Source organism: Pelophylax lessonae (assembly GCF_965119305.1).
Source record: "Pelophylax lessonae genome assembly, chromosome: 4".
Classification (NCBI taxonomy): domain Eukaryota; kingdom Metazoa; phylum Chordata; class Amphibia; order Anura; family Ranidae; genus Pelophylax; species Pelophylax lessonae.
Genome location: NC_138771.1, coordinates 81,711,331 through 81,726,206, shown reverse-complemented (window position 1 = coordinate 81,726,206; position 14,876 = coordinate 81,711,331). Strand labels below are relative to the sequence as shown.

The following is a 14,876-nucleotide window of genomic DNA, read 5'->3' as shown; positions in this document are numbered from 1 at the left end:
ACATTCCCCTCTCTCGGCGGCGCGTTCCCGCTGTATTCAGTCACATCGGGAGTCGGGCCAGGGGAGGAGCGGCTGCGATCGCCGCTGCTCTTCCCTGATCGTCGGGGGAACGATTGTGGAGAACCACCCACTTGTGTAAACACAAGCGGGCGGATCTCTTAAGTGACAGGCAGGGTCAGATTGTAGGGTTCAGCATAGCTGAACCTGCGATCTCTCCTTGCGTCACTCAGTTCCCTCCCCCCACACAGGTCAGTAAGCACCAGGCATACATTAATCCCTTCCCTGCCAGTGTCATTTTTACAGTAACAGTGCATATATATAGCACTGATTACTGTAGTAATGTCACTGGTACCCCCAAAAGTGTCAAAAATGTCAGTCAAGGGTCTGATCTGTCCGCCGCAATGTCGCAGTCCCGCAAAAAAAAAAAAAAAAAAAAAAAAAAAAAAAAAAAAAAAAAAAAAAAAATCGCAGATTGCCGCCATTACTCGTTAAAATAAAAAAAACACCAAACATGACAGAAATCTTTCCCTTAGTAAACGCAATAACTTTTGCGCAAACCAATCAAAATACGCTTATTGCATTTTTTTTTACCAAACATAGGTAGCAGAAAACAAATTGTCCAAAAATGTAAAAAAAAAATTAGATTTTTACATTTTTTGGGGGGGAATTTCATATAAAAAAAAAAAAATGTGAAAAATAGTTATTTTTTCCAAATTTACGCTCTTTTTTTGTTTATAGCGCAAAAAGTAAAAATCGCACAGGTGATCAAATACCACCAAAAGAAAGCTCTGTTTATGGGGAAAAAAGGACGTAAATTTTGTTTGGGTATGGCGTCGCACGACCGCGCAATTGTCAGTTAAAGTTGCACAGTGCCGAATCGCAAAAAGTGGCCCAGACGTAAGACAGCAAAATCCTCCGGTGGTAAAGTGGTTAACAGCTGGAGGACCGTAGTTTGAGGATCCCTGAGCTATTGCTTTAAAATGATTTGCCTACAAATCAAAAAACAGAGAAGACTAATCTGTCCCTGATCATAGTAAATAACAGAACTAATAAATACCGGAAAGAAATGCAGACGCTAAAATATTGTTGTTTGAACATTTTTATCTGCATCTGATGGCCAATAGAAGATTTGAAGAACACAACATGCCAGTAAATAATGGTGATGGGTTCATACAAAGGAACTACCCACAGATGAACTCAAAAACATCAACTTCAGTGTCCTTTGTCTTCGGAATGCTTGCAGGAGTTCCTGGCAGCTGCACACAGAAGATGGCACTATTAGGAACTGGCTGGTAGAATGCCGCATGGACGGATTTCTCTATATATACAGAAAATGCTTTTGTTTATTGTCTCCTAAGCATGTAGGTGGGGGGGAGCATTCGCAGGCCTACTTATGGGCCCCTGAATACAAGTGTCTTCCATGAAAAGCAATACAAACTGGAGAAATCACAGGAGACATGTCCACACTTCCAGCATAGCAGTCAACAAAACCACCGAAGTAAAACTTATTGAAGAACCTACAAAACTTACAATGACACAACATTTCTTACACACTTCACATTCCTTTCAATAAGAAGCAATCATCTAACAAATTACATGACCGACTTTATAAGCGTTCAATCGGCCAATCTTTATCCTTTGACTTGCAGCAAAGGAATGCCAGGGATGTTGTCAAACAAGACGGCTCCATGAACACGGCTTTGTGTGAAAGGTTCCGTCATTCCATTCACCAGAACAGGAAGAACGCCAAGATAAAACTTTACATACACCCATCAGCCAGAACATTATGACCACTGACAGGCAACGTTCCCTCTAAGTTTTTACTGTGCTGAGCAAATAAAAACATTTCTGAGCGCAAACCTTTAGACTGAGCAATTTCATCAAAAATCTTATATTGTTACAATCAATGCAGAGTGCCCACAGCATTGCCCCCAATCAATGCAGAGTGCCCACAGCATTGCCTCAATCAATGCAGAGTGCCCACAGCATTGCCTCAATCAATGCAGAGTGCCCACAGCATTGCCCCCAATCAATGCAGGGATGCCAGCGTTCCCCCCCCGCGAGACCCCCCCCCCCCCCCCCCCCCGCGCGCGAGACCCGTGCACTTACCTCACGGCAGCTTCTCTTCACTCCCCGCGTCCCCTCAGTCCTCCCGCCTCCTCCTCGGCCAATGGCATGGGATATGCCTTTCGGCCAATCAGGAAGCGGGAGGACTTGCTCCCTGATTGGCCAGGAGGAGGATCCGTGTGACAATAGCGAATTTTAATTTGCTATTGTCACACAATGGGTGGGCTCGGGGTGCACTACTCTGCTCCCCGGCCGCCACAGTAAAATAATGTAAAGTTCCTCGGGCGGCCTGGTACTGTTTCATACACGGACCGGTACCGGTCCACGGCCCAGTTACCTTCACATCGTCTGCGGCTGCGCGGTCTGAATTTGTGCCGCGCGGGACCTTCAATTAGACTGGGCGTCCACGCATGCGCGCAGCTTAAAGGGAACATTGCCGACAGGTAAAGCCAATAACATTGATTATCTTGTTACAATAGCACCTGAAAGTGGGTAGATATATTAGGCGAGTGAACATGTTGTCCCTAAAGCGGAGGTGTTGAAAGTAGAAGAAAACAAGCAAGGCTCCTTTCACAAAGGGACACTGCCCAATGAAGTCCGTTCTGCTCAGCGGGGGATCGACTTGCTGATCCCCGCTGAGCAGGCGGATGACAGCTCCATCTCCGCTCTGTGAGCAGAGACCAAGCTGTCAGCTTCCCCGCTGTCCTCTATGGGGAGATTGGATGAGAACGGACCGCCTGTCCGTTCTCATCCAATCTGATTCTCCAGACGGATAGAAAATAGAGTTTCCATCCGTCCGGATTTCACAGACAGGATCAGAATCAGATAGCAGTGGGTGTCACTGACACCCGCTGCCCCATGGAGCATCCGATCAGGTCCGCCTGAAAAACTGACAGGCGGATCGGATCGCTCGTGTGAAAGGGGCCCAAGAGTAAGATTTTTAGTGTGTGACAAGAGCCAAATTGGTGACTGGGTTGAAGCATCTCCAAAACTGCTGCTCCTGTGGGATGCTTCCAGTGTGCAGTCGTCAGGACCTACCAAACGTGGGCCAAGGAAGGAAAACTGGTGAACCTGTGACAGGTTCATGGCTGGCCAAGGCTCACTGATCCACGTGGGAAGTGAAGGCTGGCCAGTGTAGTCCGAGCCAATAAAAAAGCTACTTTAGCTCAAAATTTCTGAAAAAAAAGTTCATGCTGTTTCCGATACATAGGTGTCAGAACACACAATGCATTGCAGTTTGTTGTGTATGGGGCTGCGTACCTGCAGACTGGTCAGGGTACCCATGCTGACCCAAGTCCACAGCCAAAGGAGCCTACAATGGGCATATGAGCAAGGGAACCTGGACCGCAGATCAATGGAAGAAGGTGGTCTGGTCTGACGAACTCAAAAATGGTTTGAGGTGACGAACTCAAAAATGGTTTGAGGTGACGAACTCAAAAATGGTTTGAGGTGACGAACTCAAAAATGGTTTGAGGTGTTGACTTTTTTTTCCAGCACACCCAAAGATACTTAAATTTGATTAAGATCTGTAGACCAAGTCTGATGCATGGAGGCCCCACCTCACAACTTACAGGACTTAAAATGGATGTAAAGGCTTAGGGCTTTTACTTTAATGCATTCAGGTTTAAAAAAAAAAAAACCCTTTCATGGCCACCTCCCCTCTAAATACTTACCTGAGCATGATCTCAAACCGGTGCTGCTCTCTGCCTTACTCTCTATGTTAATCTCTGTTAGAAAATGGTGATGCAGGAGCAGTACAGCCTTATTACCACATCTGGATGTGCAGGGACAAGTGTACACCCCTCATCGCAGACAGTGTGCAGCTGCCCCTGCATACCTGAGAGACTTGGCTGTACAATGCATCTTTGACTCACACGGGCTGGCAGCATGCAGTGCCACTCTGCTCTAGGTGCATAAATGAACGGCTCTTGCTTGCCCAGCATGTCTCTGTGCCTCTGTGAGTTAACCCCAATTGCCTCGATTCACACTAATGCGTTTTTTCATGCTTTTTGCAGAAATACATTTTTTTTTTTTTTTTTACATGGGTTCCTAAGGAACACGATCATAAAACATTTTTTTATGCAAGCGTTTACTACCACTTTAATTGAGAACAGGACATAAAAAAAAATCAAGGGAATAAGTGCAACAATGCATTTACTGTAGGTGTTTAGGATTTAGATACAATTTAAATGTCATGTACGTGCTCTCCAACTGGAAGATTAAGGCTCCATTCACACCTGGGCGTTTTCAGCTCCAAAAACGCTCAAAAGAAACGCTTCCAAAACGCCCAACAAGTAAAACCCCATTCATTTAAATGGCCCCTGTTCACATCTGAGCGTTTTGCAAAACACCTGTAACTGAAAAAAAGTACATGAGCTTCTTTTTGGGCTGATTACCAGCGTTTTTGATAGATCTCAATGAAAAACGCCTGAAAAAAAATCGCGGTAAAATACGCTACGCTCAAGTGTGAATGCAGCCTAAGGCCCCGTTCACACTGGGGCGATCCGACTTGGGGAGGCGACCTCCGAGGTCGCGGTGCGAGCAGCGCGCCGCGACCTCGGAGCGGCCGCCACGGACTTCATAACATTGAAGTCTATGGCGGTCGCCTCCGGGTCACCCCAAAGAAGCTCCGGACCCTTTTTCTAAGTCGGAGCGACTTGTGTCGCTCCTATTAGAACGGGTCCGCAGCTTCCCTATGGAAGGCGACCTGTGAGAATCACAGGTCGCCGTAGGTCACCTTCCATAGGGAAGCTGCGGACCCGTTCTAATAGGAGCGACCCAAGTCGCTCCGACTTAGAAAAAGGGACCGGAGCTTCTTTGGGGCGACCGCCATAGACTTCAATGTTATGAAGTCCGTGGTGGCCGCTCCGAAGTCGCCCCCCCAAGTCGGATCGCGGCAATGTGAACGGGGCCTTAGTGTGAACGGGGACTCATCCTATTTGTATTGGTGACCACTGCCAACAGGACAAAAAAAAAGAAGACAGGAATCCTAGATGTTACAGTTGTCCCTAGAATAGAGTGAAATTCTTCTAATGGGGACACCTGTTCCGGTGACAACTGTCTAACTGGGGGTTTCCCCTCCCTTCCCCTGGGACAGGAGGAGAAATTAAATGTTCCCAGCAAAAATACGACAACACTGATGTTAGCCATTCCCTACTCAAACCAAAGCTTTTTGATTAAGGTTTTAATTTAGGAGCATTTGTTCAATTCTCTAATCGTTAGTGCTGTCAAACTAACCTTCGTTTTCAATAGTAGGGACGAGAAAATTGGAAAGAGCATGATGTTAAGTAATGCTCAAACGAATTTCTAACAGGGAATGTAGTTTTTGTTCAGGAAAATACATATACTCCGAAATCAAATGATAAAAGGAAATTCAATTTTGAAGTACTTTTTAATGACATTCCCCGAATCATCAAATGTACTAAGAATTTTTGTATGAATTTATACGAACGCTCATTTGAAAGTCTACTCTTGCATGGCCAGCAGAACGGGAATGTTTTTAAAGCAATGAATCTGACATTGAAACATTCACTGCGAGTGTATCTCCTAGGTGCATGTTTTACCTACCTAAAGACCGGGCATTTTCTGACACTTTTTGTTTACATGTGAAAATCAGTTTTTATTTACTTTTTGCTAGAAAATTAGTTAGAGCCCCCAAAAATGATATTTTATTTAAAGCAAAGGCCCTAGAGAATAAATGGTGGGTTTTGCATTTTTTTATGTCACATGGTATTTGCACAGCAGTTTTTCAAACATGTTTTTTGAGGGGGAAAAAAAAATACACTTTAAATTTGAATGGAAAAAACAAAAAAACAAATGACAATACTTAACCCGATTTTTTTGTAAAAGATGATGTCACACCGAGTAAATAGATCCCAAACATGTCACGCTTTAAAATTGCGCACATCCGCAACAAACTACAAAAAAATGTTATCCATAGGCGATGCTTTAAAAGCCTTTATAGGTTATCACTTTAGATGTACAGAGGAGGTCTAGTGCTAGAATTACTGCCCATGATCTTACGTGATACCTCAGGTGTGGGACCATTCCCCTTTGCGTGCTAGCACGGGGGGACGGGGGCACTTCATTTTTATAGATAGATAGATGGAATTTTATTATATATTTTTTTTTTTTTTTTATACACTGTTGGTTTAATTTTTTTTTTTTACAACTTTTATTGCTGTCACAAGGAATGTAAACATCCATGTCACCGCAATAAATTGGCACATGACAGGTACTCTTTATGAAGGGATCTTTTGGACCTCAAATTTCTCCTTTGCATTTGAAAGCATTCAAAAAATAAAAAACGTCAAGATCTGCGTGTTTGAATACTTTCGATTTTCAAAAACTGGCGCCTTTAAGATTCCAGTAAACCCGGAAGTGATGTCATGATGTTGCTTCCGGGTTACCATACCGGAGAACCGTTCAAAGCAGATACAGGCTTTGTTCAGGTCTCTGGCCAGTCGGCGGACATGCTGGTTGGTTGCTCGGGTCTCCCGGTGGGATGGGAGAGCCCAGACGAGCGATAGAAGGCGGCGGGAGGGTGGGGGAATGCCTCCTCCCGCTGGGTGTAACAACAGCAGGGCTAAATTTGCATGAGTTGTTATTGCGAGAGAGCCGACCGTCGGCTCTAACAAATGATACCGGGTAGTTGCCAGCAGCTGCAGGCATCACCCCGGTACAACCACTTGAAATCAAATGAGGTACAGGTATGTGATTTGGTGGCAAGCGTTTATATTACAGAGATTGCTTCCCCATCTGTAAATGTTTAGTGACTTCACTGCTTAAGAAATATGTCCCTTAGTTCGATAAAAAAAATAAATAAAAAAATGCACATTGTTTTTACTTAGGAGCCTGCAAAGCATTGCACCCTCAATCAGCAGATCATGGGTGCAATGCCAGGCTCTGGCAGACTGTCAGTAAAGATGTCTGCCTGTACAGGCAGACAGTTACTATAGTGCAGGAAGAATAGAGTAATGAACTTCTGACCGCTCACTCATTAGCACCCTCGCAGTTCTTTGAGAACTACAAGCTGTCCACCATGGGGGGGGGGGGGGTCAGTTGGGACTTGTAGTTCTCTCATTCACAGATTCCTCTGCAGACACAGCTGCACCGTTTTCAGATTGTGACAGTGGTTGCATGAAGAGGATCCCCGCCTGCGGTCAAGGGGAAAAAAAAAAAAAAACAGTGCGGAAAGAGGTGGATAGTAATGTGTGACACCTTACACATGGTTGTAATATGGTACTAAAGGCTGTACTTATCCTGTAAATGTGCCAGCATCTACCAGGAGACGAACAGGAGCACATCTATGGCTGTCATTTCCTTAACGCAGTGTTTTCACATTCATATGTGTGCATCTGTAAACACAGATACCAGTGTGTACAGGTGTATACTGGTGTACAACCTTTTCCATCAATACAGCCTATGCGCAGACATACACACCCGATGAGGCTCCCAAGCACCAGAAATACAGGCAGATTTTAATGACAAACTGAATGATTTGGCCTCAACACTAAAACGATGTCTGGTGAAAATCCATCTAAATAACACCATTCCTACAGTAAAACATGGAGGTGGCAATATCCTGGTATGGGGGTGATTCTCTGCATCGGGGACTGGAGCACTTGTCAGGATAGAAGGAAAAAAACGGATGGGGCAAAATACCATCAAATTCTTGAGGAAAATCTGCTGCCATCAGTCATAAAGCTGTCCTTGAGAAGAAAGTTTACAGTGCCTTGAAAAAGTCTTCATACCCCTTTAAAATGTTCCACATTTAACAAGCAGAAAACGCAATTGAATTTTATCGGGATTTTATGTGATAGACCAACACATAGTGGCACACTAGAGCACATTTCAACCAACACAACAACACTGGACAAAAGTCGGCCATCGGTTGGCCAACAATCGTTGCATGTGTACGAGGCATAAGTTGCACCAGTATATACATCTGCAGAAAACAAAAACTGTGTGTCTTCATTTCAGGCTGCAAAGCAACAAAATGTGAGTGTTCTAAAGAGGGCGATTCTTTTCTATACACACTGTATATCACATGTACAAAACCTTTGTCTAAGAAATGATTTATTTCTTATAAAATCAAGGAGTGATGATCTAACCATGAAGTTCCTTGCTCAGGCACTTCCAGGCATTAGGAGGGGGGGGGGGGGGGTACGACTGTATTCCGATGGTAATCCTGAGTTGTCACCCTATCAAATGTACCCCTGGGGAAGACTACAGGCAGCCGTACCCACACTGCCCACGCTATCACCATCAGGAAGCCACTCCAAAACCACGACATGCAGCTGATGCAGAAGAAAGTTCATGTAGACAAGAAGACCAAGAGAGTCCAAAGGGGACCAGAGACACCGAGATACACAGATGATGAATAACAAACAACTGCCTATGATAGAAAGTACAAATGTCATGAGGTCAGGGGTCACATCTACTGTACACATACCGCATGGAACACAGAACAAGACTGCCGGGGAGAAGATCACCCCCATACTTTGTATTGGTGTCAGAGCTCTGCCATCACACAGGGGAGCCGGGGCTGACTGACACCAACAACCCTCTCTATATAGGAGGATTGTCCTCAAGCTGGACATACACTATATAATCTGTACACTATATAATCTGTACCAACTCCTTTAGATCTACCAACACTATGTAAATCGATGACAAACCATAACAATCCATTCAATTTTCATCCTACTGGGAAGGATCTTGCATGACATAGTTGTTGGCAGATCTAAATAAGATTGTACAATCAGACTGCGTAGCCACTTTTCAGATCACGTCACGCGTTAAAATCTGACGGCACAATTACCTTAAAACTGAACTTTAAACTCCATTTTTTTAAGTCTTAAGCCCGTACACACGTTCAGATAATCGGACGACTTATCGTTTGCATTTTGTTGCATGATACTAACATTGAATTCAACACTGCGTACAAACCGTATGATTTTTGTCGTACGGTTCGGGAAAAGCTTCCTGGTTGCTTAGCTACGTATCAGATGATGCAAAACAAAAACAATGGCAGCCAGGCTTTTTCAGTGCTATTTTAGTGTTTCTGATCATGCGCGGTCCTTGTCGATCGATTTTTAGTGGACGCATAGTGTACTGATGGAACAATTGTCCTTCGCGGGGCTATCGTACGACAGAAGTTTTCCTGTTTGTCCCTACGGATTTTGTTGGACCAACTGTCGTGATCGGCTGTCGAAAGCTGTGTACTAACGATCAGATTATCGTGCGATCGGGTCGAAAGCGAGTTTTATCGTACGATTATCGGAACGTGTGTACGAGGCATTACCTACCTGGTGGTAAATTCTGCTAACTTTTGATACTCGCCCACCCAGTGTTGTCCAGCTAAGAGCTTCTTCTCTTCTAGCAGCGCTCTTTCCAACGCCGCCATGTTTCCCAGTGATGTCATAGCTAGGCTGCCAGCCGTTCCAGGTTCAGCTGGCACACCTCCCAATGACGCGCTGACAGGCCTGCCCGCTCCTCTTTTCCTTAGAGAAAGGCTACGCCTCCTGGGATAGGTGACATACATATCCCAGGAGGCACAGTGGGCATCGTGCGCGTCATTCGCCTAAGGCAAGTGACCAGCATGGGGAGGCGGGCGGACATTCTATTTAAAAAAGAAAAAAAAAGGCATTTTCCTGCAGAGGACGGGAGGAGGGGGTGGAGAGGCAGGATCGTGCATAGAAAGGCTAAAGGTCCGCTTTAACATCTACCAACAACTACAGTGAGGGAAACAAGTATTTGACCCCCTGCTGATTTTGTACATTTGCCCTCTGACAAAAGAAATGATCCGTCTATAATATTTTAATGGTAGGTTTATTTTACCAGTGAGAGACAGAATACCAAAAATATTCAGAAAAACATTTCAAAAAAGTTATAAATTGATTTGCATTTTAATGAGTGAAATAAGTATTTGACCCCTTTGCAAAACATGACTTAGTACTTGGTGGCAAAGCCCTTGTTGGCAATCACAGAGGTCAGACGTTTCTTGTAGTTGGCCAGCAGGTTTGCACACATTTTGTCTCACTCCTCTCTGCAGATCCTCCCCCAAGTCCTTAAGGTTTTTCGAGGCTGATGTTTGGTAACCTGGCTTGGCCACTCCAGGACCTTTATGTGCTTCTTCTTGAGCCACTCCTTTGTTGCCTTGGCCGTGTGCTTTGGGTCATTGTCATGCTGGAATACCCATCCACGGCTCATTTTCAATGCTCTGGCTGAGGGAAGGAGGTTCTCACCCAAGATTTAATTGTACATGGCCCCGTACATCGATCCTTTAAAGCGGTAAAGTTGTCCTGTCCCTTAGCAGAAAAATACCCCCAAGGCATAATGTTTCCACTTCCATGTTTGATGGTGGGGATGTTGTTCTTGGGGTCATAGGCAGCATTCCTCCTCCTCCAAACACGGCGAGTTGAGTTGATGCCAAAGAGCTAAATTTTGGTCTCATATGACCACAACACTTTCACCTAGTTCTCCTCTGAATCATTTAGATGTTCATTAGCAAACTTCAGCCTGTACATGTGCTTTCTTGAGCAGGGAGACCTTGTGGGCGCTGCAGGATTTCAGTCCTTCCTTCATAGCATAGTTTGTTACCAAATGTTTTCTTGGTGACTATAGTCCCAACTGCCTTAAGATCATTGACAAGATTCTCTGGTGTAGGTCTGGGCTGATTCCTCACCGTTCTCAGGATCATTGAAACTCTACGAGGTGAGACCTTGTATGGAGCCCCAGACCAAAGGAGATTAAAGGCCCGTACACATGTTCTGATTGTCGGCCGTAAATATTCGGCCACCGACTGATCGGCCGATTGTAGGCTTGTTAGTATGATGCTGCCGACAGCGCATTTTCGGCCGAACAGAATCTGTCGTGCAGGCATTAAAATTTTTGTTGGCCAACACCAGAACGGCCAATTGTTCGCCAATCAGTACAGATTTCGGCCGACAGACAGCAGATTAGCAAGACTGGGCACGCTCAGAAAAGAAAAAAGACAAGGAAAGTTAACCATCACATGACATCACTTCTGCAGTCGGCTGTTGTTGGCCGACAAAATTCGTGTGCAGTCTTTTGCAGTTTTCAACAGACACGACAGCCCTGGACAAAAGACGGCCAATCGTTCGGCCGACGATCAGTACGTGTGTACGGGGCTTAACAGTTATTTTGTGTTTCTTCCATTTGAGAATAATCACACCAACTGTTGTCACCCACTCACAAAGCTGCTTGGCGATGGTCTTGTAGCCCATTCCAGCATTGTGTAGATCTACAATCTTGTCCCTGACATCCTTTGACAACTCTGGTCTTGGCCATGGTGGAGAAATTGGAATCTGATTGATTGATTGCTTCTGCGGACAGGTGTCTTTTACACAGGTAACAAGCTGAGATTAGGAGCACTCCCTTTAGGGCTCTTTCACACGGTCCGCTTCCGTAGGCAGATCCGTGCTGCTCGGCAGGGGAATCGTAAACGCAGATCCCCGCTGAGCAGGAAGGTGACATCTCCCTCTCCGTTCTGTGTGCAGAGAGGGAGATGTCAGAGCCCCATGCATTTCTATGGGGGAATCAGGTGAGAGCGGACCGCCTGTCCACTCTCATCCGATCAGGGGGGATCCGATCAGATCCGCCTAAAAAACTGAAAGGCGGATCTGATCGGAGCGCTCGTGTGAAAGGGGCCTTAAGAGAGTGCTTCTAATCTCAGCTAGTTACCTGTATAGAATACACCTGGGTGCCAGAAATCGTGCTGATTGATAGAGGCATCAAATATTTATTTTACTCATTAAAATGCAAATCAATTTATATCTTTTTTTTTTTTCTAAATGTGTTTTTCTGGATATTGTTATTCTGGCTCTCACTGGTAAAATAAACCTACCATTAAAATAATTTCTTTGTCAGTGGGCAAATGTAAAAAATCAGCAGGGGATCAAATAATTTTTCCCTCACTGTATGTAGTCCAAGTGCCTTGAAGACCAATAATGTGCCTAGGTACACATCTGTGCGCACGTTTTACATGCACACGTCTATACCCGCGAGAAACATGAGGAAAGAAGCCCCTGACCCTTTTTAAAAACAGGCTGAACAGAACTGCAGCATAATTCAGCTTCACGCAGCATTAAATTGCACATGGACACTGATGTGTGGGGGTGCCTTTAAGAAATAATGCCACCCCCATGTGTTTCTGTGCAGGTCAGAACGTGTGGAATCATACATGTGTTCCTGACCTGCACATATGTGATCCCAGCATTAGATTACATACTTCTGGGACATCTGAAATCAATTGTACAAGTATTGTTTATGCTGGCCTTACACTTGTAGAGCTTCATTTGGATGAGAAAGAAAAAAAATAACTTGTCTGTCCATTTGATGGTCCCGTCAGGGACTCATTTTAACCTTTTCTCTGCCAGAGCCGTTCTTGCACGCATTTAAAAAAAAAAAAAACAAAAAAAAAAAAACAACATTTTAGGCCTGAAGATTACACAAAACCACCAAACTTATATTTTCTTCAAGCAGACACCCTAATAGAATAGTGGAAGTTCCAATTTTTTTTATGCCACATAATATTACCACAAAGGTCAACAAAGTAAACAAAATACACTGATGTGAATTTTAGGGCAACCTAATGCAATAGGCTATCCACATTTCTTGGTAAAATATAAAAGACGAGGTTGCAGCAGGGGGTGGCGGCCAGTGGGACAGCTGGGGGTGGTGTGGGGGGGTCCAATGTTACAGTTTTTCTGTAAAGGTGAACTTAGCGATGCCCCAAACACAGTGCATTTTCCTGCCCCGGATCGCATTGTACAGAAGTATCATGCGATCCGGTTGCTGTGCGTTTTTCAAAGTTCAGCATGCACTACTTTCGGTGCTGTCCGGCGTGATTTCAGTCCCTTTAAGTGAATAGGCTGAAATGGCGGCGCACCCGTGCGCTTTGAGCGCAGTGTTGGGAACAGATTGCAGGTTTCCTGTACTGCGTTCTGGTATGAATGAGCCTGAACTATAAAGGGGCGCTCCACACCATGGAGATGGGAGGTTTTCTGTTCATTTTTTCGGGGAATGTTCATTACACCAATCTCACAGGAACACAAATAAAGGATGACAGGTGTCATTGTGCCGCATAAAACTGCATTTGAAGAACAATCATCAGCACACCAAGGATTCCTTGAGAAGAGTCCAAGCTTTATCACTTGTCCCATGAAGGGGCCCTGCAGGGCTCAGAAACGCTGCTTTTTGTGCACCATGTGAAGGCTTTGGACCCTTCATGAGGAATCCTTGGTGGGCTGAGGACACTTCCCAGCCTGTGGTCATTGCAGCACCCACCATTACTGAACAGCCATCTCCAGGAAGGTGTGCGGAGGGGGAGGGTATATTGTGTTTGCATCAAACTGCATGGCACTGCGATCCGGTCTGTGCTGGGGGCTGCAAATGCACCGTGTTAGTTTGTTGGATGAAGAATTTGGAAGGAATGCCGGGTGGTGCGGGGGGGGGGGGGGGGGTGTGCAGTTCCTGCTGCATGGTGAGCGACTCCAAGGTGATTACATGAATGCTTTCCTAACATTCTACAGGTGGAAGTTCAGCAATAGGCTGGCCAAACATCACACAGTCTCTGATAGGACGACGGATCCTTCTACTACACAGTGGGTGGGAGATTGTACAATCACATTGTATAGATAGAGACGTGTGTGTGGTTAGATCAATCTAATGAAAACAAACCCCACCCCGGAGAGGTGATGTGGTCAGGTAGGTAGGTTGCCATCTGTCGGAGATGTAGGTAGGTAGGTGTAGATGTGGTCAGGTAGGTTGTCTGTGTTGGAGATGTAGTCAGGTAGGTTGCCATCTGTCAGTTATGTAGGTAAGTAGGTGTAGATGTGGTCAGGTAGGTAGGTTGTCTGTGTTGGAGATGTAGATAGGTAGGTAGGTGTAGATGTGGTCAGGTAGGTTGTCATGTGTGGGAGATGTAGATAGTTAGGTGTCGGAGGAGATGTGGTCAGGTAGGTAGGTTGTCATCTGTCGGTTATGTAGGTAGGTAGGTGTAGATGTGGTCAGGTAGGTTGTCAGGTGTCGGAGGAGATGGAGATCTCAGCAGAGGGGTGATCGGTCCTCAGCAACAAGTGTGAGCTCTGCAGCCCAGGAGCGGTCCATGCAGGGTAGAGGGGGGGATGTCCCGGTACAGGGGGAGAACCCTCCACCCCTCCCCTGGAGAGATCCCCTCATGACAGTCCTGGCCTGGGACCGGTCCCTGTGGTGTCTGCGGACAGAGCGGGGTTGTCGGTGTACCTGCTCGTTCAGCTCCATGGTGTCCGGGCCTAGCTGTGCGGAGCTCCTCGCTTCTCCGTCCTCTAGTCGGTAAGGTGAGCGGCGGCCCCGTTCATCCTCCCCGGTGTCCGCTCCTCTCCCCGGCCGTGTTCTTCTTCCCACTGCTCGGCCTCTGAGCTCACCCCACCCCGAGCGGTCCTCCCACCACACGTCATAGTAGAGCGAAGGCTCTGCGGGCCTGGGCGGAGCCGCGAAAGGTGACAGCGAGTCAGCTGAGACGGAGGCCGGGCCGGGACACAGTAGTGTGTGAGGGAGGAGCGCCGCTCTGTGTACAGGAGACAGCCAGTCAGTGACAGCGCTCCTCTACAGGGGCCCCGCCCTGTGTACAAGAGACAGCCAGTCAGTGACAGCGCTCCTCTACAGATACCCCGCCCTGTGTACAGGAGACAGCCAGTCAGTGACAGCGCTCCTCTACAGGGGCCCCGCCCTGTGTTCAGTCACCAAGTATACAAAACCTCCAGGAAACGCACTCTAGAATGAAAATGTGCTCCTCCCCCTAT

At 46.0% G+C, this 14,876-nt stretch overlaps 1 protein-coding gene across 1 annotated transcript in view; it reads right to left on the bottom strand.

Moving 5' to 3' along the window:
* The window catches only part of SECISBP2L (SECIS binding protein 2 like), a 138,952-nt gene extending 124,574 nt beyond the window's left edge, over positions 1 to 14,378 (bottom strand). Inside the window, 1 exon segment of the mRNA XM_082253273.1 lies at positions 14,338 to 14,378. Coding sequence (XP_082109399.1) covers positions 14,338 to 14,355 — 18 coding nt within the window. The 5' untranslated portion in view covers positions 14,356 to 14,378.
* Between the last annotated feature and the right edge of the window lie 498 nt (positions 14,379 to 14,876).